Here is a 27622-nt window from a genome sequence, read left to right as displayed (position 1 = left end):
CAGAAAAGCCAATATAATTTAAAAGTGCAAAAGACCTTCACTCCACATCCATTAAACATACTGCTTAGTGTACAAATAACTGGCACATACATTAAAACATGACCACTTTTAAAAACAGACATAAATCAACAAACAAAAATATTATTTGATGAGGGTCAATACTCCAGTTGCAAAATAATTTCACACCAATTTCTGTATCCCCATTTTAACTTCAAAGCCCATTTTCCTTATTAGTAACAGTTCTACAGCTCTGGGTGTGAAAAAAAAAAAAATATTTTAAGCCTAATGACTAAAGTTGTGAAGCTAACATACAGAAAAAAAAAAAAAAAAAAAAAGACATAACAGACCTCTTTATATGTGGGTAGTTTCTTCCCACGTGTGTGTGTGTGTGTGTGTGTGTGTGTGTGTGTGTGTGTGTGTGTTACATTCACAAACCCAAAGCAGCTACTACGATAGGATGTTGGGGGACCCGATTTGGTGTGACACTTACTATCTCATCTCCTGGCAACCAGTATCCTTCCTGCTCGATGCCAGCCTTGGAGCCCTTGCAGCCCACCGTAAGAGTCTCCACCACCAACCCATCTTTCACTGCTAGGCCCAGCTGACGTGTGGTCTCCTTAGGATGCATCCCAAAAACTCGACTCAGATACCTGGAAAAAACAAAAACCACACAAAGTCACTCTATTTCTTAGTCTTCTAGATTCTAGCTTGCATGCATTTAGACAGGGGGAAAAGGATAACACCAGACTAAATAAAACAAGTGCCAACAAGCCACTCACTCCTGCTCCTGGGAGAGCCACAGTCCCCAGTGGACCATGATTGTTTTTTAAATGTTAACTTATATTAAAGACACCTTTCAATCAGGTCTGGCCTGCTGAACTGGAATTTAAACAGTGGTATTTCAGGCCAAAGTGTTTCCATAATTCAGTTTGGATGAAAGTAAAAACTGGTTTAGCTGTTGTACAGAAACTTGAGGGGTCTGCTTCAGGAAGCAGCTGTTCATTCCTGGCCTATAGCAGAGCTTCTCCATCTCCTCCTCATCTGGGTCTCTTTTTTCTTTATTTGAAATCGTTCTAAGTGAGATGGGAGTGAGTGTTCATACATAAACAATATCCTAGTCTCTACACAAAGCTGGCATGTATGGACGAGTGTATGGACGATTGGCAAGATCTCTTATACTTTGCAACAAAGTGTGTAAAGACTGCAGACATGTGGCAGAAAGTTTTGTGGTCAGACATGACCAAAATGTAACCTTTTATTCTAAATTCAAAGCATTACATCTGGCACAAGCCCAACACAACGCATTGTCCAGCCAACATTATCCCAACTGTTTAGCATGTTGGTGGCGAGCTTCATATTGTGGGGATGCTTTTCATTAGCAGGGACTGGGAAACTTGTCAGGATTGAGGGGAAAATGGACGGTGCCAAGTACAGTAGAATTCTAGAAGAAAACCTGTCAGCCAGAATCAATAATGTAAAAAATACATTTTTAAATCAGGACAATAACGAAGTATTTGAAGGCCAAATCCACCCAGGAATGGATTAAAAAGAAAAAGTGCTTGAGTGGTGCAGACAAAGTCCAAACTTAATTCCAATTGAAAAATTGCAAAACTTGAAGAATGTTGTCCATCAACAAACTCCTATTAACTTGTCAGAACTGGACCAATATTGCAAGGAAGAATGGGCAGAAATTACATAATTCCACTGTGCAAAGATGACAGAAACTAGGGCTGTAAATCTACGTTTAATTGACTAAACGTTAAAACCAATAATTAAATCGGTCATTTAACCTTTTAAACGGCCAAACAATTTATGTTTCAGTAATTTAACATTTGTATATGGTACTTGCATTATTTTATAACGCACATCATCCACGATACTCCGTTTCATTTGCACTTTGCATCTCAGGGGGGACACATTTTCCACTAAAATAATGCCTTATAAGTATATTATACATGCATACCACTTTTAGCTGAAGTTGTTCGGACTCCATAGCTACCAAAAACATTGTGGTTCATAGCAAAACAATAGTTTGTAAGCTATGTAAAATTTAAAAGTCTGTTTCTCTCTCTCTCTCCTCGGCGCTCTCAGCAGTGAGCTCTGGCCAGTGCGTAATCTGACACCTGCCTCATCAGATGTGAGTTCCAGGGCTCACAGAGGGTCCTTTGGATTGGCTAGATATTTGTAGAGTCACGGTCTGTGACTGAGTAAAACAAATATTAGATCTTTAGGGCTTATGACAGATCATAGTAACGTCCTTTCCATTGCTCAATACCATGACCATGTTCTGCAGTTGCGCACTGGATTGCAAACGCCAGGAAAGACGGAATGTAATTAAACAAATCACACATACTTCGTTTCAGATGAATCTCAGCTACGCAGCACAAAAAAATGCATGTCTCACTCAAAAATCGTTTCCTCATAAATTAATTAATTAATTTTGGTTGCATCTGCCCAATTGGAGTTCAGAGGGTTTAAAGAGCGATGTGTCACTTAGAGAAAAAAGTGTAACAAATGTGTGCTTTCAGTTGTTGTTGTATGTGAATGTTCCATGGCAAGAACTTTACATTTGTTCATTAAAAAAAAAGTATATATATATATATATATATATATATATATATATAATCAAAAAGGTGGAACCCAAGAAAGCATCCTCTACTATCATAAAAATACCAAATAATTTTCCAACCTAAAATAGCCTACAATGATAAAATGAACATGGCTATGATAGGAAAAAAAAATATTTTCCTGTTTAATGTGTTATGAGGAGTCAAACTTAGAATGACACTTTATTCTCATAGTACTTGCCCATGACCGACCATAATTACAGTAGCCCCACGTAGGTTATTAACTGTCCACAGGTGATACTCTTGCATTGAGGTTCGTTCAGAGACAGTTGCTGTGAAAATGTGTTGATGCTACAGCTGTGATCAACCTGACGGACACCTTGACCACTGTCTCTCACCACAAACTGTCTTAGTTTCTATCACAGGGTATTAAGCACAGCTTGATATTGAAAAAACAAAAAACTCAAGATTTTCTCATTGCACAATATAAATAAATAAATAAATAAACATGTAATTTCATTAAAAGATATACATAATAGTCATATAAAACAGTTAAGCTTATATGGGCAAGACATAACCCCTCCCTGCCCACTCCCCCCATGATGTTTGCACATCCATCATCGGCGAAATGTAATTTTTAATAGATACGTAATGTGGAAACGCACTCTTTTTTGTCAAGTGGGGTTTAAATGTATACTAAATTTTTTTTAAACATTTTTTTTTATCCACATTTACCATTTAAACATTTAAAAATATTACAGCCCAATAGAAAACTATCCAAAAAGACTCACAGCCATAACTGCCGCCAAAGATGTTTCCAGTACTGACTTAGTGGGGCGAATACTACATATTTTCTTTGCAGGTTTGGTGACATTCACCGTCTTTAACATGACATAAATTTGATCATTAGAATTGGGAAAATGATTTGTAATTAATCAAAATGTTAAATTTTTGGTGGGGGGTAAATACTTTTGCAAGGCACTGTAAATATTATTATTATTATTATTATTAATAATAATAATAATAATAATAATAATAATAATAATAATAATAATAATAATAATAATAATAATAATAATGTTATTTGCTCATTATAATCCAGAAAACATTGTCAAGGTAATTACAAAATAAAGTAAAAGAAGGGGAGAGGGTAGGGCAGGATTTGTCCTGATGGGTTAAAAAAGAATCCCATGTATTGTGTCAGCTGTATTACAATGTAAATCAAAAGCTATTTTTGTCTTGTGGGAACTGTACGACCCATTTGATAAATACTTTTTCATACCTCCAAATGAGTCTTACTTTTTGTGCTGCTGTAAAAAACAAACATCAGATTTAGAAAGAGAAACAAAAAAAACGAAGTTTAACTTGTACACATTACCACACCCGCTGGTTGATAAAAGATTAGATCTTAAAAATACATAAATCGGAGAGTACCTGTTAACACTCAAGTGGGTCTTCAGAAAAATAAAATCAACAGCCGCACCTGAAGGATTCCTTCCTGTGCAGATTTAACTGAAGACTCCTCCTTCTACGCAGTTTGTGACTCTTTTTACCAGGTTCATTAACTAGGCTACTCCTAATCACTAGTAAGGGCTATATTCATTAAAAAAATATATATACAAATGAGTGACCCCCCCATTCTTTTCCATTTCATTATAATAAGCAACTGATTTCCCTTCATACAAACAAAAATTGACTTGCCTGTGAACTTTTTATTTTTGCATATGTAAAACCTTTTCTGTGACTTCAGTTGTTCCAAACATATTCCTACACTGGATACATAAAATGTGAGCAAATCTTACACAGACAATGGAGTAATTTTCCATTACAACATAAATCCAAGCCAGTGACTATTAACTTTGTTGGAGGGCGTAAAAAGTTGTGATGTATGTCGTGAAAGTGCCCTTTCTTCAATGGAAAGCTGAAATTGATACTCTGTCACTAACTGCAAACAGAAAAGGCTCTTCTGTGGTTTAAAGTGGGCAGGAAGCAAACATTTTATTGGAGAAAAGCCCTCAGTGCTGCAGCCTGTGTTCTTCTCCCTCGTGACATCTTCAAAACTCAGAAACAGATGTCCCCTGATCCAGCAACAGCCCCGCAGTTCGAACTAAACATTTTCAGGTCAAGTACTGACAACACAAAAAGGCCTTTTTGTGTGATCAGCACGTGGCCTTGATTTTTTAAGGAATTTAACAGAAACATTACATAAGCACCCAGACATGTTTCTTGTCGACCGCAGGGTTTTTTGGGGAATTGTTTTAGATAGCGCAACTTTCTTCTACGATAGGCTTTTTTCATATATTGTATTATCAATTTGAAATGCATGTATATTGAACAACAACAAAAAGACTTGCATAGCAACAACACTTTCTCAAAAAAACCAAAAAAGACCTAAAAAACAAAATAGCTTGTAGGTTGATTCATTGACTGGGCCAGTTTAACAAATTCCACTCACGATTCTTATAAAGGCAGCCGTCGTGTTATTTTCATTGATTCAGCGGAGGCCAACACCTGAGATTTGGAAGAGCAGAATTAGCATGTTTAAAACAGGGGCTATCAACAGCCATCCATTCTCTCTCAAGAGCACTTGAAAGAGAGTGGGTTTCCTATTGTGAGAGGCAAAAATGACAATACTGTTTCTGGTGTCAGGTGGGATAGTCTAGCCTATCTGGGGAAATAAGTAGATGTTGTTCAAACCCCCCCCACAAACATCGTTCTGGGCAACTCGTCAGTCAAAATTTACGGCCGTCACGAGCACACAATACAATGCATCAACTTAATTGCCTGAAAAGCCGAACCTTTAAATACTTGGCATATTTGCAATGTTCCTCAGGTCTAGTTCCAAAGTTGTTTGCAAAGTCATTTGTATAAACCCATGAGATCTATATAAGCCTACCCCATCTATGATCTTCCCAGTAACAAAGAATGTGAGGTGGTAAGACCGTTTGAACTGAATTAAAGCAAACAACATGTTAAAAAAAGGTTTGTATAAAGATATGTGACAGGAATCTGCTAACACCTGAGATAAGAACATAAGAACATAAGTAGGTTTACAAACGAGAGGAGGCCATTCGACCCATCATGCTCGTTTGGCAACCATTAATAACTAATACCCCGTTTCCACTAGCCACGTACAGGTGCACCTCCGAGTGGCCGTGCTGTAACTGTACACCTAAACTTTGCTGGCAGCGTTTCCACTACATTGTCATGAGGTACAGCTGCCCTAGGAAGCGGCTGTGAGACACGGAAGGTCAAACCGCATCTGGGCCGCTCGGCATTCTGGGATTTAGTGTTTTAAACTGGAGGCTGAAATACCATGCAATAAACTTTGGGCTGAAATGTTTTTACGATATCTAACACAGTCTTATAGTATAAGTTGTACCAGATATCAAAAGTAGAAACCGGGACACAGTGAAACAATATATAAAACAAATGACATCACTTAAAATTTATTCTAGTTTATTTTGTTTACCAGCGCATCGTAAATGACCGTGTTACTTCTCCCTGTATCATGATACGATTAACATTGACGATATAGATGAATTTAAGTATCCTACATATTGACCCTTATTATTTATCTGTGGGAGAATGAACTGCGTTGCATTATTAAATACAGTGCGCTGGGTTTAAATCTGTCCTGTGTACTCACTACATATCTATATATCATGAAATACACAGTCTGACAGTCACAGACAGTTTCTTAAGCAAAACTCATACTGTGTATATAAATATGGCTACAATACTCTGGCATCCATAACTTACTGAACAGTTTTCACAAATTCAGAGTTAGCATTTTTTCTCTGTATACCTGCAGCTTTATCAATGTCGCAAAATAAAAAAATCACACATCAATAACATCTCAGAGCATCAGCTTTTAATTTGAATGGGATTCCTTTAAAAATACCTTTGACACCATAATTAATGCATCAGTTGTACTAATCGCTAAATTTGATAAGGTTGTAAGGTTTGTATTTCTGCAGTTGGTAAAGCGTCTATACTTGGATTACCATTAACATATTGTTAAAGCGATAATGAGGGATTACAAATATAATTAAAATATACGATTCTGTGATAAAATAAATAAAAATGTACCTCTGTTTTAAACATTATAATAGTCCTAAGATAGTGTAAACAGGGGGAAGCTAAAAACCGTGCCATTTAAATAATTGAGAGAATTTACAAGACATCAGGACATTTAACTTAACTACAGGAGAAATATTTCATATTTGCTTGTTTTTATAACAAAAAAAGAATGTATTTCGTCACAGCACATTGTATTGCAATCCGATGCAGTCCGTTCTCCGGCAATCTTTTCAAACACTCTTAAATGTCTTTCTGCTCCTAGCAATTAACCCTGTGCGGCACTTTTCCACCGTGCATTAATAACTGCTCCAGATTAATCCTTTTCCCAAGGTAAACACGCATATTCCTTCTTTGGAAAAGTTTCTACCGCATCTCTCGCATCGAGAGTGGCCGCCATTACTGTAGTTACAAATGCAAATACAAATTACCAAAAGCAATGGCGTTACGTCAGGGATGTCACAGTACATCCACCGGACCAGTTTGGGACTCAGCCGATACAATGTGCGAAACTGTGCTCCTGAAACTAGTTCGGGCACAGGCGGAAGTGCAGCTGAGCCGTAGTGGAAACCCCCTGGCCCAGCACGGCCACGCTGAGGTGCAGATAAACGTGTCTAGAGGAAACAGGGCATTAGTGAGCCAAGGATCCTATCCAGTCTATTTTTAAATGTTCCCAAATTTTCAGCTTCAACCACATCGCTGGGGAGTTTGTTCCAGATTGTGACAACTCTGTGTGTGAAGAAGTGTCTCCTGTTTTCTATCTTGAATGCCTTGAAGCCCAATTTCCATTTGTGTCCCCGGGTGCGTGTGTCCCTGCTGATCTGGAAAAGCTCCTCTGGTTTGATGTGGTCAATGCCTTTCATGATTTTGAAGACTTGAATCAAGTCCCCACGTAGTCTCCTCTGTTCCAGGGTGAAAAGGTTCAGGTCCCTCAGTCTCTCAGTAGGACATTCCCTTCAGACCTGGAATAAATCTGGTTGCTCTCCTCTGAACTGCCTCTAGAGCAGCGATATCTTTCTTGAAGTGTGGAGCCCAAAACTGTACACAGTATCCAGATGAACTAGTGCATTGTACAGTCTGAACATCACTGCCCTTGATTTAGAAGCAATGGCCCTAACACTGATCCCTGTGGATCTCCATTAACAACCTCACTCCTAGATCTTTCTCATGCGTTACTTCATCTAGTTCTATTCCTCACATAGTATAATTATAGTGGACATGTTTGTTACCTGCATGTAATACCTTGCACTTGTCCACATTGAATTTCATCTGCCAGGTGTCGGCCCACAACTGAATATTATCTAAGTCCCTTTGAATAAACTGAGCTGCAACTTGCTGAATTTACAAGAATACTCCCTACTACTGCCACTGTCCCAACTTCTTGCTGTTAATTTCTGTTTTAATTAAATTAGTCTCAAGTTACTCCTCCCACCCCCTCCCCCTTCAGTAAGGCAGCAATGATGGAATGAATGTAGCATTAAACTGCTTTCAACCAAATGGCAACGAAAGCACCCCACTCCAGGTGGAATTAAAAAAGAACATAGACCAGGGGTAGTCAAAAATCCGGAAGGCCAGACACTTTTGAATGCAACGTGAGAATAATTAAAATTATCATCATTTATGTATGTATTTGTAATGTATTGTTATGGAGGTATTTTGCACTCAGTGCTTGTTATTGTGTGGAACCTAGTAGCAGCCCTTCCTGGTTATTAGCTAATAGGATGTTACATATTTTCTGTAATATGGGATGTCCTATATAGAGCTAGTGTTTCTCTGTTAGTTGATTGCTCGCAGAATCCTGGTTCAGACGTCTCTATGCACATTCTAGACTGGGGCAAGAGCATCACTTTGTACTAAACAAAACAATCGGTTTGTTTTCCTGATTTCTATAAATAAACAGCTAAACTGTGGATCATTTGTCATGTGCCATAGCTTGTATTCACCAAGGAACTCCTACATCAGTGGCGGAAACAGCTTATTTCCAATGAAGACGCACAACAACAATTGTGTCCGTTTCGATTACAGAGCTCCACTTAAATAGATCTCTTTGAATGACAAGAACCAGAAACCGTGTCTAGTTTGCTGCATAATGTCGGCTGATATGTGATTTTTAACTGGATGTGTCCAATAGTGATGTGTTGTTGTGAAGCAAAGACATGTTTTAGTCGAAATCTGCATGGTTTCATGAATTTCTTTGTGATTTTGAGCTAGGTTTTTCGACTCGCACATCTCAGGTCTCCAATTTTCAAAATTGTAACGGGTTGGACCACTAGACCCCCAGCTGTGAATTCCTCATTCCTCTTTGCCCTCATTTTGCAACCAACTTTGTACAGTGGACAGTAATAAAAGGGAAATGGTAAAGACTTGAATGTAATAAGACACGAAATGCTTGAAAGTTTATATTACGTTTATCAATATGCCTAAAATAATCTTTAACAAATTAAAACAATTAAAAGTGGTCTGAAAACTTTGTAATACTAATATTTACATTTAACATTACATTTTTGTACATTTATTGTATTCGCAGCATTGTGTGTGTTGTAAAGGAGTATTTGGATGTGTGATTTTTTTCCCCCACTCTGGAATCTGGACCTTGACAAAAAATAATTGACTACCCCTGATATAGACCCACCTGCAGATCACAATACCAGAACTTACAACAGATTTTTGTGACATAGGAGCCTCTGGCAAGTAAAACTGCTTTTGAGTAGCTGGTGTGTAGTTGCAGGTGTTTGGAATTAATCTGGGCTTCTATCTCGTGTTGTTTTTCACTTTAACGGTCTTTGGGGGTTAGATCACCAACAGTAGTAGATTTCCAAATTTAGCTTTAAAAAAAATCCCCCTGCTGTTCATACAGGACATAAGCTGTTTGTAAGAGCGTGCTGCTAGGAAAAACCCTTAAAAATAAATCTGTGTTGCACTGAAAACAGGACTCCCAATGCCATTTCTGTACCGGTAGAAATATGGTTAGGATCAGAAAAACTACTCAATCAGCCTGTTGGCATTTTTAGAAAGGTGAAATCATTGTGATTGTCACCGGTTTGTGTGGCTAAAACCTCCTCTTCATGCAGAAAATCAAATAAGGAAAGTAATACGTTTTCAGTTTTTCAGGTAAAAGACAGGACAGTTAGAATAATATTCTGGGTTAGCCCCACAATGTGCCAAGCAAAAAAAAAAAAAAAACCCACACCATCTCATTTATATTCAGCAAAGTGATTAATGGTTAACCACTAATAAATATTGCAGCAATCATACAAATATAAAAATTGTCAGAGCTCCCTGCCCCCCTGGTCCATAGTTCATAGTTCTTAATTTATCTGCACATACGCTCTCCCAATGCGTTAGCGCCCCTTCTGTTCAGATGTAGACCATCCGGTTGTGCAGGTCCCATCTATCCCAGAAGAAAGACCAATGCTCCATAAACATAAAACCCTCTTCCCTACACCAAGATTTCAACCATGTCTTAAACTTTCTAATCTCTGCCTGTCTCCCTGGCCATGCACGTGGTACCAGAAGTATTTCAGAGAAAACTACCTACCTTTTCCTATGTCATTGGTTCCAATGTGGACCATGACCAGTGGATTCCCCCCGGCTTTGGCCAGTAGCCCGTCTACTAGTTTAGGGAGATCTGCAACCTGAGCACCAGGCAGGCAAGATACCATGCAGGTCTCCTGATCACTAGAACACACTGTGTGATCTACGTCTCTAAGAATCGAGTCTCCTACTATAACTACCTCCCTGTTCTGGGGGGAGTGGGCACCATGGTGCTCTGGTGCTCAGCTGCTCTCCTTTCACCTTGTGAGCTGGCACAGCTCTTTCTCAACAGCTGCTTTAGTACCATTTGTCTACCTGCCACCAATTCACACGTAACTGGCTCCACCTGTACTGTTCTGTGTCTGTCTTTGGCAACTTGTAGATACTTCTGTTTGAGAACCTGACCTGTGTAAAATGCATATATAGCCTAAGCTAGGCCAGTCAGCACTTAACACTATCTTATTCTTTGCTCTAATGTATAGAACATGCACATTTCGGTTATCAGAAAATTTTGCTTCCCAATTATCGGTATCGGACCCCAAAAAATTGTATTGCTCAATCTATAAACATAACCTCCTAACATCATCACAAATAACACAATTCTTATTATCTATAACAGTAAAATGCTGCACCCATCACAAATTTGGAAACCAGAAAGTATGAATGCGATTAAAAAAGTAAATAATGAAAAATGAAAAATGTCAGTCGATGGGTAAACTTAAATTTGGGTCCATTTTCAATTAGAGCAGTTTTGTGATTAAGGGATTACTTTCCCGTTAAGTAATATTTATTCTATATTATTTTTAATTTGAACAGGTCATAAAGAAAATGTATACCATTATCATTCAAACAGAAAAGTAATATTTATTCATACATATACACATGTGTAATCACCTATATAATTCATTTGAATGATTTAATACTACAGTAGCCTAATTAATGCAGAGTGTGCCCCACTGTAGATTAAACTCTCATGATAGAATGGGCATTGCAGACTAGAACAAGTTTCCATGACAACAATTTTACACTAGGTCTGCATTGGAGTGCTTTGTCTAAAACAAGCAATTTTTTTTTAATGTTCTTTTAGATCATTTAAATATAGATAATTTTAATATATTGTTTTATTTATGCTTTTCATATGCTTGTGTTAATGAAATGAGTGTCTTACACAATGTGAATTCTTCCCTTTCTTTTTGGTGACTGAAGTACGTACACCCATTGAAGACTGGATTGATCTCATATTTGGCCCATTACCTATTTTAACAATAAAATACATACAAACATAAATGACAAAATTAAAAGTACTATTCTAAAAAGGCTTGACTATATCAGCAGATCTACCTTTTCTATGATGGTTGAGAAGGTACATAACAGATTTGAAAGCTAGTTATTATTAATATTACATTTACATCTATTACATCTAACCAAACGTTCTTTATTTATTTTTTAATTTCAATAATCAATGAAGCAGTACCCACCATCTGTTTCAGCTCAGTCCAATAAATTGCAACCTTTAGCCTATACTTTCTTCTCTAAGCCAATTCCTTGTTCAACACAACCCGAAAAGATAAATTAATATATGTAGTCTAATGAACAAAATTGATTAATCATAATAAAATCACAGCACAACTCTGTTTCTAACCAAGGTTGAGGATGTTTCCAAACACAGCTGCATACTACAGTAAGAATGGGTGGGGGAAATCCATGCTGAAGCTGGGGGCAACTATTTGTAAGAGGGCCACATCAGTAACTCAGTGACATTTTAGGGTGAAGTACCCACGCATACAGGGTTATTATAAGAGATGTATACATTTTCAAGAGAGGGTTCACAGAGCGTCTTTTGGTTTGGCTAGATATTCGTAGAGTAACGGTCTGTGATTGGGAATAAAAAAAAAAAAAAAAAAAAAAAAAAAAAGATCTCTAGGGCTTATGACAGACCATCGTAAATTAATACATGTAATACATGCCCCCATTTTGGGTGCATCTATCCAATTCGAGTTCAGAGGGTTTAAAGAATGATGTGTCACAAATGTGTATAACAATTCAAGTATAACAAATGTGTGCTTTCAGTTGTTGTGTGTGGATGCTCCATGGCAAGAACTTTAAATTCGCAATCCATTTAAAAAAAAACTTAAATTATCATTATCAAAACGTTGGAGCCCAAAAAAGCATCCTATCTTAAAAATACCAAATACTTTTACAAACCTAAAATAGCTTACAATGATAATATGAAGCTGACTATTAAAGGAAAAGATGCCCAAATGTAATTTCCTATTTAATGGGCTACAAGGAGTCAAACTTAGAATGACACTTTATTCTCGCAGCACTTGCTCATAGACGACCATAATAATCTCAATCAATGTATTTGACAGAAAAAGCTTTACCCATATAAGTTTTATATATTTTTCAATGTTGAATAGCCCCACGTAGTCCAGGTAGTACTGTTGCATTGAGATTCGTTCAGAGACGGTTACTGTGGAAATTCAGCTGTGATCAACCTGACGGACACCTTGACCACTGTCTCTCACCACAAACTGTCTTAGTTTCTATCACAGGGTATTAAGCACAGATTGATATTGAAGAAAAAACAAAACAGATTTTCACCAAACAAAAATTAATAAATATAAAACATTTAGCCTCATATGTGCAAGACGTAACCGCCCCCCTCGCCGCAATGTCCATCACTGGCAATATCTAATTTTTAATAGACGTAACATGTGGAAACACACTCTTTTTTTTGTCAAGTGAGGTTTAACGGTATACTACATTTTTTTAAACCAAAACATTTTTGTATCCACGTTTACCGTTTAAACATTTAAACTCTTACAGTCCTACACACAAGAACCATTCAATCTGCATGTCAAATGTGGGCAAACAGCAGCAAATGAAGAGGCAAGGAGGCAACTGAAGATTAAAGCATAAAAGCCTAGTATTATTACTAAAAACTATTATCCAGTACTGTGAACACTGCCATGAAGTAAAGCAGCACTGTGGAGTAGTGGTTAGGGACTGGACTCATAACTAGGAGGTTGTCGGTTCAAATCCTGGGTGGGGCAGTGCTGTGCTTCACTTAGATTGCTCCAGTAAAATGCCCAGCTGTATAAATGTGTACAAATGTAAGTCGCCCTGGATAAGAGTGTCTGCTAAATGACAAATAATGTAAGTATAGTAATAATAAGTCATGTTTTTTGAGCCGCCATATTAGTTTGGGGGTAAAGATAGCGCAGGCACAAATGACAGGTGATAGAGGCCTCTTGAATATATTGTGAAATTAGGATGATGATTGATTTATAAAAAAATCTACTTGAACAGTGTGATGTCGTATCAGTATGATGAAACACTGCCGCATGAGGCATGAAAATGTTACTATGAGAAGTTACATTTGGCTGGATTAGAATTGTGCCCATACAAAATTATCTTCTACACATCTTGAAATGACCACAAGAGCAAGATAACTGGTCCATTTATTGTGGGTTTCAATGACGCAGACAGACGTTTCATGGTTAATGGCAATGAGGAACGCTTTTCTTTTCTTTTTTTTCTTCTATTACCATTATGCTCTCTGATATTGTTGTAGGTCTGTTATGCAATGTTCAGTACTGTACTTCACGTGGGCAGTGCTTCCTTTTACAAAAAATATAGAATTGGAACAAGTCATTTAGTGTTCATTTTAACAATATTATATTTGTAATAAGGAAAGTAGGGAAGGGTCTCTTATCTGCTCCACTGATGCATGTCTGCCACCTGCCTTTAAAACGCTGCCACATTAGCAAGTCAGACCAAATTTAATTATATGTACACTGCCAGTCAAAACTTTTAGAACACCCCCATTTTTCCAGTATTTATTGAAATTAAGCACAGGTTTTAAGTACAGTTTCCTACACCATCAAAAGGCACTTGGAAACTGGAGGGAACTCTGACAGGAAGAGGTCTGGCAGACCCAAAGCCACAACAGAATCAGAAGACAAGTTTCTGAGAGTCAACAGTGTTGTGAAGGCTATTTGTCTGCCTCCCTGCAAATCCATCTACTTACATTACCCTGAATGCCTACAGCTTCCAATTTGAGGATCAGTCTTTGGTGTGGAACCTTATCAAAAGCTTTTTGAAAATCTAAGTATATCATATCATATGCTTTCACCTGATCTACAGCTGCAGTTGCATGTTCAAAAAATTCGAACAGATTAGTGAGACATGATCCGCCTCGTCTAAACCCATGTTGACTATCTCCAGGAATATGGTTTTCATTAAGATGTTCCTCGATTTTCTAAATAATTTTTTCCAACATTTACCAAGTAAAGCAGGTGAGACTGATTGGTCTGTAATTTCCTGGCTCAGTTTTGTCGACTTTCTTGTGGACTGGTATGACATTTGCCGTCTTCCAGTCAGTTTACACATCCCCTGTTCTAAGTGTCATTTGGAATATTTGAGTTAGCGGCCTATAAATAATTTCCCTCATTTCTATAAGTACTGTTTAAAATATACCATCTGGCCCAGGTGATTTGCTTGTTTTTAATTCTGCTAGTCCCTTTAGTACCTCCTCCTCATTTATCCTGATCTCTTTTAGGGTTTGACTGGACTGATTGTTAACCTGTGGCATGTTATCTGTTTTTTCTTTTGTAAAAACCTCTGTGAAATACTCATTTAGAACATTTGCCACATCTTGTTTGTTTTCCAAGATACTTCCATTTTTGCCCTTCATCTGTTTCACTTCCTCCTTTATTGACCTCTTGCCATTGTAGTATTGAAAAAAGCTCTGCGCATTAGTTTTAGCTCCAAGAGCTATGTTTCTGTCTATTTCCCTCTTTGCTTTCCTGATACTTTTCTTAACATCTCCTTGCAGTTCAACATATTCTTTGTATTTTGTTTAATCTCTATCCCTTTGTATATGCTATACAACATTTTCTTTCTTTATTTTTTTGCATACTTCTATTAAACCATTTTGGCCAATGTTTTTGGTGCTCAATTTGCTAAAGTTTTGGTACAAATTTCTCCAGAGCCTCTAGTAGTATATTCTTAAAATATAAACATCCATTTTCAACTGACTCTGTATCCAGTGTGCTCCAGTCTACCAATTCTAAGTGCCGCCTCATACCTTCAAAGTTTGCTTTTCTAAAATTGTAGACCATTGTTTTAGACTTGGACCATGTTTTTTGAAAGTATGCCTCAAAGCTAACCATATTGTGATCACAGTTTGCCATTGGTTCTCTAACTAGTGTCCCTCTGGCTCTATCTTGGTTATTTGAAAAGATCACGTCAATGCATGTGCTCTCTGGTTGGTTCCTGGACACATTGAGTTAGAAAGCAGTCAATTTACCATCTCAACCATTTCCATTTTTGCTTCTGTAGTCCCGACTGGGCTTTCCCAGTCTATGTTTGGGAAATTGAAATCCCCCATTATAACAGCCACATCCTTGCTACATGCAGTCCTGATTACATTGTAAAATGCAATATCTTTCTGAAAATCTGTAACGGACTCCCATTTGGTCTGGATCTGTACCATCTCCATGAGAGGTACATTTGATCCGATCGCTGAGCTTTTACACTGCCATTTTTGATCCTGAACAAATGCTACCGATGCAATTGATGCAGATCAGAAATGGCAGTGTAAATGTGCTTATTATAATGAGGAGCATTACAGCAGAGGCCTAGCAGGATTGAGTTCGCTCAATCCTTACACTGACTTTTACATAGAACAGAGAGGAATCAAGGAGAAAGAGCTTTTATCCTATACTCTTAATGCTCAGGATTCGTGATGAACGTGTAGTTAGCTGAATCACACCCAACAGATAGACAGCTTCTTCTGTGTGCTCATGCCATCTGAAAAGGTTCTGACAGGCTTAATTGTATTCCCTGGTCAAAGATTCAGGAGGGTTTTAAACCTTGGGGAAGTAAAGTGATATACTATGTCTGAAAGGATTTTACTGCCTGGTTTGGTCCATGATCAGTTTCATTATTTTTACTTTTTGGTTGTTGTAGTTTGGTCAAGGTTTATGCAGAATGGAAGCTCAAGTTGATCAGTTTGGGTTCTACATAATAATGCAATTTGAAAATGAGCAGATAATCAAAGCCCTTTTCCATTGGGGAAAGAGCTTGACGCTCCATGAAACCAAGCTGTCCGTTAATAAATCAAATTGGCGCGTACGCAACAAACATACTCACAACCTGAGTAAGTTCTGAAGATCATCATTGATCCACTGATTTGCATGCTTTGTACTGGTTTTAAAATCTGTATATCAGGGAGTGCACTGCCCACAAACACTGACATCACTTAAGGAAAGCAAGAAAGCACAAAATAAAACTAAGAGAAAGGGGAATTAAGACACTTAAACAACTGTTTCCTTTAATCTTACCCTGGATTATTGAATCAATTAATTCTAGTTTACCTCACCAATTGTGTTTGGACTGTGGATTTACACTTCCTCATCAATTATAATAAATAAGGAGCTTGTAGTCAAATAAAGATCAGAGTCACATCCTGCTCTTATAAAATAACAGAACACTATAGTTCCAAGAAAACAAAACTGCAAAATCAAACAATGACAATTATTCACTCAATAAACATTAACTGTCTGTTGTCATCCAATGAAACACTCCTATTATCAGTGGTAAGCAAACAGAATTTGCCAAGATGATTTTGCCCAGACATGATGATTAAAATGGACATCAATTTTTTTTATTTTTTTTCAATGATTGCCAAAATGTGGGTGTATGATATGAATGATATGTTATGTATGGTATATTAGGAAGACAGCAAGAATTTGTACAAGCATTTTCCTAGAATACTGCAACCACCTACCGAAAAATAGGCATGCAAGGCCACAAAAATGCATACATTAATACTGAAGTTCTTTTAAAATGTCTTTCTTTTAAAATGTCTAGTGATCTCATAAAAAAACTGTTTAGTTTTTTCCCCTCATTATAAGGAGAAAAGCCAATTACCCCCAAAAGTATACTGTACATTCGGTTAAGCTTGGTTATATTTCTATCATACTTTACATCTTCCAAGACATTCTACAGGCTAAAACAGATCAGATGACATAAATTAGAGGCATGCAGACTACATCAATATTATGTAAATGCAAAAGGTTCACAGTGCTGAACTGGCTAATATAGTCCACACACAGTCAGCTAGTCTGAAGGCAGCTTCAGTGTTGTGGGTGGACCTTGGGAAGCCAAACAAGTGTCACAATCTGAATGTGCTGAAAAAGTTGCTGGCATTAAAAGAATGGTTCAGGTGCACAGGGCACGGGCCAATCCCACTTCCAACTCATCATAAAGTGTTTTAATATTCCATTTAGTTTTTTTGTTTTAAAAACAGATATTAAAGCAAGACACCTACCCTACATTGATTAGCTGATTTAAAAATAATAAATTTTAAACTCCCAAGGAAAGGAAACTGAATAACAAAAATACAACACTGTAGAATTCCTCAGTATGTAAAAGAAACGGAAGAAAATAATTTCCACCTAATTTACACATGCCAAAAGCAAACAAGCAGAAATGAATCGCGTCAACACACAATCGTATAATGTTTCCATGCACATCGTATCTTATGATGTAACTGGAAGACAAAACCATAAATAAAATGTCTGCTTTTTTGCAATATGATTGTACTTATCTTTAAATGTAACACCAGCATAAAATTTAGATATTTAAATAGGAGGACCAATACGTTTGTCTGAAGAGTGATGAGAAAAAAAAAAAAAAAAGAAAAAGAAAAAGACGTGCGCCAGAAAACTTACTTCGAAATTCTGTCCATGTTTGCAATTTGTTTCTGATTCCGGATTACTTCAATGGCTGCCCAAATGTACTGGACCACTTTGGGTTCTGCCTGTCTTTTCTTCACCACACGTGACATGACGTCTTTACTCATTTAAAACCTAAAAGAAACAGAAGATAAAATCCCAGATTTGTTACCGTTTGTGAAAATAGCACCCCCACCCCACCCCTTCTCATTCCATGCAAAATTACCTACTGACTGGGGAGATTCAAAGCTTTCAGGAGAGTTAATTACATTCTGCATATAATGACAAAAGGAATAGTCCTGGCAATTAACATCATAACTCAACTAACTCAAAACAAAAACACCAAAACCCCAACAACTGTACAAATCAACTGATCATTTGAAAATGAAAATTCAGGTTTTTCGTAAGCTTTTCATACTTGGCTGATTAGGCTATTCCCCAAACTTTTTTTTAGTTTGACACAGACTCTTGTGTTGCTTTAGTATTTGATGGCTTCCCTCGTTAGTTAGTTTTTCTTGAAAAGCACACTTCAAATTCCACTGGACTGAACTCTTAGTGTATTTTTTTTAGCCAGTGATTAGGTTTAACTCCTTAATGATCACAGTTCCTGTCAAACAATGGTTTAATATTGCAAACTAACACATTGGTCCTCCGCAAGTAAAGGACATGGGGAATTCCTTGTAATAAGGGCCCTCCTTTTTAGCAGGGGAAAACCAAGAGAACACATTGTAAAATCTACAGAGCATCCCCACATATATGAGCACTACAGGACATGCGCATCTACCAGTCCTTCTTAAAATCCTCCTTGACCATTCACCTCACACACAAATCCTTTCAATGCTTTCCTTTTATTTTTAATTTATTTCAAATAAAAAAGGGTAATACCCTCACTGTGTACATCAGTGTTTCCCCTACCGTTATACCAGGTAGGGGGCCCCGTCAATAATCCGCTAGCACAATCCCCTTCCCAGGAAAAATTCGGTCAGAACACTCTGCCTATGCAAATTTCTAGAGGAAACACTGTATATGCACTTGTTCCTGATTCCTTTACTCGACTGTCTTTATTTATAGATATTTGGGATATACAGTGGCTCTGAAAAGTATTCAACCGCCTTGGACTTTTCCACATTGCATTGTGTTACAAAATGAAATCAGAATGGATTTAAATCAGGAGTTGTTGCCACTGATCAACACAGACAATGTCTATAATGTCAAAGTGAAAAATATAATCTGCAAATTGTTCTAAATGAATTACAAATACAAAACAGAAAATAACTGAATGCATAAGTAATCACTGCTTTTGCTATGACACACCTGATTGAGCTGTGGTGAAATCAATTGTCTTTAGAAGACACTCACTAATTAGTTGAATGGAGTCCACCTCCACCTACACCTCTGGGCTTATTTACTGTACCAGACATAACATGCAATTCATGTTACCTGTTAAGCTATTCATTTATGGAAATCTCTTAAATATGTAATGTGCTGAAGTGCATTTATGAAGTGTATTTATAACAGGTTCCATAATCTGCCGTTTTAACAAAGAGAAACAAAGTAAAATAAAACTACATACAATGAGATGTATAGATGTACAAGAAATAAATACATAAATACAATAATTAAATCAATCGGATATGTGGCTACTTACTAGGTACCATAGTCGTCTTTGTGAAATTAAATATAACAAATTGTTGAGTAACAGGTGAAATCCAGCCATCTGTGGTGGAATCAGAACGCTCGCACGCACGCACACACACGCACGATGGGAATGAGTTTTACAGAACACCTTAGGAGCCAATATAACACATACCGTTGATCTTTAGAAGACCCAGCTTCTACCTGGGGAGACAGAAACTAACCAAAAGAAAAACAAAGACAGCAGTGGTGGTCTTCCGTGGTGTGACAAATTGGCACATTAAACAAAATACTGAACAGGTTATGTCCACATCCGAGAGAAACGGGTATCTTGGGAACAAATGCTCCAGATGTGCATTGAGAATATGGACATCAGCACCCAATGTGTAAGCGAGGTGAAAAACAAATACAATATCATATCTGCATTATGTATGCTACAATTTAGCTTCATACAGTATGTGATATGAAAGGAAAACAAATACAGAAGAATACTAACATATTTGATCTACATCTGTATAAGTAAGTTTAGGTCATTTGATACTGGCTGGCTGTTGTTTTTGAGAAGCCTGTGTCTTGACAAAGGAGCCAGTTTCATCAAAACAGTTAAAGGTTTCTTTCCTCCTAAAACAAGTTCCCAGTGGAGTACCATGATAAAACGGCTGGTGTTCAGATATGATTGTGTGCATGTATTTGTACACATTTTGAAATTGTGTTCATTTAATACTGCGTGTAAATGAAAGTATTTCGGAATCACTGCTACAGTATGTGTAGGTCACTTCCCAAAACTGAAGGAGTTGTAATAGAGTTGACATGCCCCATTTGTTAGGCAAAACAAACAAACCAATCATAATCATAAAGTTTATACCTCAAGAGGTATGTCAGGTATCTCATGGTGAATCACCAGTTTAAGCCTTTCTTTGAAATTGCGAGTAGGTGAATAAATCCAGATAAATCAATGTAGTTGTCAATTAGGGCACACAACACTGATCAATCAATAAATTGTTGATCGATTTAAACCAAGAGTAGCTGGGTTTCTTGTTTTGCTTGCTTGGCTCTGCTCACTGCGTTGCGAAGGGGATATCAGACCAGTATTCTAGGCAGACAGACGCATGTAAAGAATTGATAACATGAATGCCCTCAGTGCTTCTGGCAGGTCAGAGTGCAGTTAGACAATACCGTGCAATTAATACAGGCAGTCATTCCAGGATTATCAGAGGTTATTTAAAGAAACCAGACAACAGAATTCTCCCCTTCCCCTCCCCTTTATCAAACAGTCACACAAGTTTTAATATGTAGTTTCCTGATCACTTCAGTAAGGAAGTAAATACCTGTGAACTCAGCATTGAACACTTGACCACACTGCAAGGTTCTCCTTATTGATTAGAGAGCACAACCCCCTCCCCTAATGCAGTTCTTAGATAATTTTAAGGGCTGGTGCAACAGTTGCTGTCAGACAGACAAAATATGACAAGACGAGTCAATTAATGCAAATTACACACACAAACACACAAAACGTACTTTAGATGTGGCACACATTGCTTTCCGATATTTGATATTGCTCCCATCTTTAACTGAGATCAGGCAGCTACAATACAGATTATTAAACTGCATCATGTAGTCTCCTCTGTTCCAGGGTGAAAAGGTTCAGTTCCTCAGTCTCTCAGTAGGACATTCCCTTCAGACCTGGAATAAGTCTGGTTGCTCTCCTCTGAACTGCCTCTAGAGCAGCGATATCTTTCTTGAAGTGTGGAGCCCAGAACTGTACACAGTATCCAGATGAGCTCTAACTAGTGCATTGTACAGTCTGAACATCACTGCCCTTGTTCTCAATTCTACACTTTTGACAATATACCCTAACATTGTGTTTGTCTTTTGTATTGCTTCCCCATTGCAACCCATGTTGACTATCTCCAAGAATATGGTTTTCATTAAGATGCTCCTCTATTTTCTGTCTAATCATTTTTTCCAACATTTTACAGGTGATGCAGGAGAGACTGATTGGTCTGTAATTTCCTGGCTCAGTTTTGTCCCCTTTCTTGTGGATTGGTATAACATTTGCTGTCTTCCAGTCAGTTGGCACATCCCCTGTTCTAAGTGTCATTTGGAATATTTTAGTTAGCGGCCTATAAATAATTTCCCTCATTTCTATAAGTACTGTTGGAAATATACCATCTGGCCCTCGTGATTTGCTTGATTTTAATTCTGCTAGTCCCTTTAGTGCCTCCTCCTCATTTATCCTGATCTCTCTTAGGGTTTGTCTGGACTGATTGTTAACCTGTGGCATGTTATCCGATTTTTCTTTTGTAAAAACCTCTATGAAATACTCATTTAGAACATTTGGCACATCTTGTTTGTCTTCTAAGATTTCCCTCTTTGCTTTCCTGATCCCTTTCTGATCTCTTTGCAGTTCTATATATTATTTGTATTTTGTTTCATCTCTCTCTTTTGTATACACTATATAACATTTTCTCTCTCTGATTTTCTTTTGGCATATTTCTATTAAATCATTTTGGCCAATGTTTCTTGGTCCTCAATTTGCTAAGTTTTGGTACAAATTTCTCCTGAGCCTCAAGTAGTATATTCTTAAAATATAAACATCCATTTTCAACTGAATCTGTATCCAATGTGCTCCAGTCTAACTATTCTAAGTGCAGCCTCATACCTTCAAGGTTGCTTTTCTAAAATTGTAGACCATTGTTTTAGAAAGAATGCCTCAAAGAAAACCATATTGTGATCACAGTTTGCCACTGGTTCTCTAACTACTGTCCCTCTGGCTCTATCTTGGTAACTTGAAAAGATCAAGTCAATGCATGCACTCTCTCTGATTGGTTCTCTTTCTAAATTGAGTTAGAAAGCAGTCATTTACCATCTCAACCATTTCTATTTCTGCTTCTGTAGTCCCAACTGGGCTTTCCCGGTCTATGTTTGGGAAATTGAAATCCCCCATTATAAAAGCCACATCCTTTCTAGATACAGTCCTGATTACATTGTACAATGCAACATCTTTCTGAATATCTGGGTGGTACACCGCTAAGAATCAAGTCTCCTGCTATAACTATCTCCCTGTTTTGGGGGGAGTGGGCACCATGGTGCTCTGGTGCTCAACTGCCCTCCCATCACCCTCTGAGCTGTCACTGTCTAACTCGGTGTCCAGTAGGTGGAACCTGTTGGGCATTTCTAGCTCTTGGGATGTCTCTAAGGATTGGGGGCACCTTTTTCTGCAGTTACGACCTACTGTAACCCAGGAGTTCTGTACTTTCCTGCTCTAAGGTCTCAACTCTTCTAGGTTCTGGCGTGCACACCATCTCTCTCATGGGCTGACTGACCAATTCTTCCAGATCACTAATACAGATCAACAAGCTGAGCCTCAAGATCACAGACCTTGATCTCTAGGATTTCAACATGCGGGCAATGTTCACAAATTAAATCTTCTTGGATGAGTTCATCCAGGAAGGCAATCATTCTGCAAACATGACACTATAGTGGCCACATGCTTCTAATTTTTTTTTTTTTTTTTTTTTGGGGGGGGAGCTCTTGGTTTCTGTCCCCTGGTCAACTGCTTGACTTTTTTTTGTCACCAAGAAACAGCACAGCTCAACAGCAGCTTTAACTACCCTTTTGTCTAACTGCCCCCAATTCGCATTAACCGTCACTCAAACCTAGTGGACCAAAGGAGAGCCATGACCTACGCTTCACTGTAAGCCCCCCCCTCACAGTGCCAAAATTCGTAAATGAAAAAATAAAAGCGAAAGCAAAGAAACTGGCGGTGAAAGCAAGGATTGCAGCATCGCAACCAAAGGCAGGAACTCCAGTGCTCTCGCTTTAACATTATTTCCTTTCAATGTTCTGTTTTTGCTTTTGATATAATTATTTTTGTTTACAATTCTATACACTTTGCTTTCGATTGTTTTATTTTTGATCTCATCATCAATTTTTTCAGAACTTGTTTTTTTCTGTTTGCAATATTTTTTATTTGGAATTCGTTACTTATGGTGCTAATTTGAACCCATACCCTTCAACTGAATTTGACTAACTCCATGTTCTACAGAGATTCCACATGAGAAACAGAGTGCAGATCTTAAAACTGCAGATCGTTATTAGACAAGTCAGGGGGGGGGGCTCATTATCAAAGGGTTACAGGTATTTTAACAAAACAAGTGACAGAAAAACAAATGTATGTTTAGCAGTCCCTATCAGACAAGTTTCTTTAGCTGGCTTTGTGTGGACTGCTTTAACATGTAGAAAATGTTAAAACTGAACTTGTGCTGAATAATAAATGATGGGGACATTTTTTAGAAAAGCTGTCATTACCCAAATATGAGCATTAAATAATGCATTGGCCAAAATAAACCAAACACACTCCCTAAAGTTATTTTAATGACTCCCCCAACTCCTCCCCCCTCCATAACACATCCAAAAATGTATTCACATTACAAAGGCTTGATTTATTTCACAGATTAATAATAAATTCATTCTGCCATAAAACACACCAACATAAAACTGAATGCAGAATAGGACAGCATATAAGACGGCAGTGAGGTACCTCCGATGCAGATAGACAGTGTCGGGGGAGAGGGCGTTGGTTTATACAGTTAAGATTAGGGTCCGACAGATATATCACTCCACAGTGATTCTCAGCACAGTGGTGCCATAAAACACTACTAAGCACTGTGGTGAAACTAAACTAACCAATTGAAAAATATAGGGCTTATAACCCAATACAAATGTGTTTTACTAAAAACCTCTGAACCAACAGAAAGTGTGTTTGAAAGATATGCTGCATTTGAGTATCTGTGAATTTGGTTAGTGTTTATTCCCGTCATGACTGAAGATTACCTTATATTATGGTATTGAAGCGCATTTTTACTGACAAGTTAATTAAATCGCATTTCAAAATTCACAATAGCAATTACAATAAATAAAAAAGTAAATGTTTAGTCTTTTATATCATGTTTTGGCTGTGATTCATATTGCAATACTTTTAACATATGCAGTAAATAAGTTACTCTTATGAGTGCATTTTTAAATAGGCTACATAAAAAAATTAATAAAAATAAAAGCCAATGTACTATAACCTGCCACTGTTGGATTGGCAGGACTGAGCACCAAGGAGGGCTTGTGAACCTGAGAAAAACCTAACGTGTGTAAAATACTAACATAAGCTAGGCCAGCACTTAACACTATCTTATTCTTTGTTCTAATCTAATGTGTAGAACAAGCATATTTTTCTGTGTGTGTGTAAAATTGTTCACATACCTCGTGCTTTGTTCTAATGTATATTTTTATATTTTTCCTTTATTCTCCGTTTTTATAATTTAATTTATTTTTGCAATGTTTGATTTGTGGTTGTTATTATGAAAATTAATGTTAACTTTTGCTTATTATGAAAATGTAAAAGTCCTGCCTTCAGTGCATATTTGTCACAATTTCTGTCTGACAGCCAAATTTGAGGGATCCATGATAGAAAAGGTCTGTTTTGCACGCTAACAAAATATTAAAAAAGTAAAATATCGGCAGATATATCGGTAATCATAAACTTTTGCTCCCCAATTATAGGTATCGGTATCAGACCCAAAAAACCTGTATCGGTCAGGCTCTATAAAAATCCTTATAAACCCAGAGATTCCTTTTGAATTCACTAAGCAGAGAGGTGGAGAAAAGACAAAAAAAAATAAGATAGTTATACAAATATCTTTGCCAAGCCACTGTGCAATTTGTCATGAGAAAACTTCACATTTCTCTGGCACTAAATGAAAACTCTACTTTTTTACAGCTAACCTTGAAATGCTGCCAGGTTTTGACAGATTTACAGGATGCTTTGTTTAACCTTAAGACTTGAAGAACAGAATGCTGAAAAGCCTTAATGTACATTATTTATCAAGTTCCTGTCTCCTCAAAATGGCAGGAAAAGCATCGACAGCCCTCGTCGTTTCATGTGAAATGTCTGCAAAAAACAAAGAATACAATCCAAACTGCATTTCCATTCTTCTAACATCTGAAGCAATACATATCATTAAACCAACAAAATGGTAGTTTAAGTATAACCTAAGCATTGGTTACACCGGGAAATGTCTTAGGGCTTGTAAGAAATGTGTCTCATGACTCACTAGACTGGACAGAGAGTTGGATGACTATACAGACAGCAATCTCACTTTGGACTATGGTGGTAGTACAATCTTGTGCAGAACAACAGAACATAGAATTGAAGGCAGCAATGAACAGGCTCCATACTAAAAGAAATCTGAATTACTGCAAAGCAAAAAGAACAGACGTGGGCAAACAGACTTATTCCAGGTCTGAAGGGAGACTGAGGGAACTGAACCTTTTCACCCTGGAACAGAGGAGACTACTTGTGGAATTGACATAGACTGGATAGGATCCTTGGATCACTTAGTTAAAATGGACACCAAACGAGCACAATGGGTTGAATGGCCTCCTCGTTGGTAAACTTTCTGATGTTCTAATGATTTTGTAGGAGTGCGCGTCAGCTCCTCTGCGAGCCTCTGAGGGCTACGCTTACCCAGAAACCCCTGCTCAGTGTCACTATACAGAATTATAAATCAGGCTTCAGCCTGACCTGGGGTGAGGGGGTGTGAGTGTGCATGCACATAGCATAATTTATTCAAAATTCATGACATTTTTCAAGGCGTGAGGTGGAGCCCTCAATGAGTGAGACTCACGCCCAAAGCATGTGATTTCAGAGCTATGCATGCAAACACACATTTCCTAGAATAACAGTACTAAATACTGAAACAAAACAATAATAGCGCACAATGATAAAAAATTACTGGTATTGACGATTTTTCACTGTGGTGAGGGTATGACACTGCGGTGATGCGGTATATCGTTTACCGACACAGCCCTATATATAGATATACATATATATACAGCTCTGGAAAAAAAGACCACCGCAAATTTTTCTTAAATCTGCCTCTCTACACGTATGGCAGCCATTCCATTCCAGTGTCTGTTGAATTCAAATACAGGCACACCTCATTCTACTGAATTAGGTGATCACCTGAACCAAATCTTATTTTACGAGGAAAAGTATAAAAACCACTGCTGTAGTCATCACTATCCTCTTGCAATAGGACCAGCTGGATGGCAAAAACAGTGCCAGTAGTAACTCAAAAGTAATGGAATAAAAAAAATAACTATTGACTATGCCAAAAGAGTTGAAAAGGAAAGCGTTGAGTGAGGAAAAGAAGGGTTCAATTCTGGCTTTACTGGCAGAGGGATACAGTGAGTGTCAGGTTGCTTCCATCCTTAAAATTTCAAAGACGGTGGTTCATAAGAACAAGGTCAAGCAGCAGACATTGGGGACAACAAAGCTACATACCGGCAGAGGGTGAAAACGACTCTCCACTGACCGGGATGACCTCCAACTCATTCAAATGTCACTCAACAACCGTAGAATGACATCAAGTGACCTACAAAGAATGGCAAACGGCAGCTGGGGTGAAGTGCACGGCGAGGACGGATTGAACCAGGCCCCTAGGGGCAGGGCTGAAGTCGTGCAAAGCTAGAAAAAAGCCCTTCATCAATGAGAAGCAAAGAAGAGCCAGGCTGACGTTAGCAAAAGACCATAAGGATTGGACCGTAGAGGACTGGAGTAAGGTCATCTTTTCTGATGAGTCCAATTTTGACCAACACCTGGTTGTCTAATGGTTAGAAGGAGACCTGGAGGGGCTTACAAGCCAAAGTGTCTCGCACCCACTGAGAAACTTGGTGGAGGATCAGTGATGATCTGGGGGTGCTTCAGCAAGGCTGGAATCGGGGAGATTTCTCTTTGTGAAGGATGCATGAATCAAGCCACATACAAGGTTGTCCTGGAAGAAAACTTGCTTCCTTCTGCTCTGACAATGTTCCCCAAGTCTGATCTGAGGACTGGTTTTTCCAGCAGGACAATGCTCAAGTTACACAGCCAGGTCAAGGTGGGGATGGAGCACCACCAGATCAAGACCCTGTCATGGCCAGCCCAATCTCTTCAAGGCTTCTTTCTTGCCACCCTCCCATACAGGTCAGAGCTCTTGATATGGTTGACTGGTGCACCATTAAGCC

General features: G+C 37.9%; 1 protein-coding gene across 7 annotated transcripts in view; it reads right to left on the bottom strand.

Annotated features, from left to right (window-relative positions):
* zmynd11 (zinc finger, MYND-type containing 11) overlaps positions 1 to 27622 on the bottom strand; it is a 102712-nt gene that overhangs the window by 48656 nt on the left and 26434 nt on the right. For 6 of the 7 annotated variants that reach the window (XM_066723723.1, XM_066723746.1, XM_066723732.1 and 3 more), the window contains exons 2-3: positions 17924 to 18061; positions 491 to 650 (exon numbers count right to left, since the gene is read on the bottom strand). In XM_066723723.1, coding sequence (XP_066579820.1) covers positions 491 to 650; positions 17924 to 18054 — 291 coding nt within the window. In that variant the 5' untranslated portion in view covers positions 18055 to 18061. The remainder of the gene's footprint in view (positions 1 to 490; positions 651 to 17923; positions 18062 to 27622) is intronic. The other variant, XM_066723758.1, reaches the window with a different exon arrangement.

Source organism: Amia ocellicauda, chromosome 2 (genome assembly GCF_036373705.1).
Source record: "Amia ocellicauda isolate fAmiCal2 chromosome 2, fAmiCal2.hap1, whole genome shotgun sequence".
NCBI classification, from domain to species: domain Eukaryota; kingdom Metazoa; phylum Chordata; class Actinopteri; order Amiiformes; family Amiidae; genus Amia; species Amia ocellicauda.
This window is presented reverse-complemented; position numbering and strand designations above follow the sequence as displayed.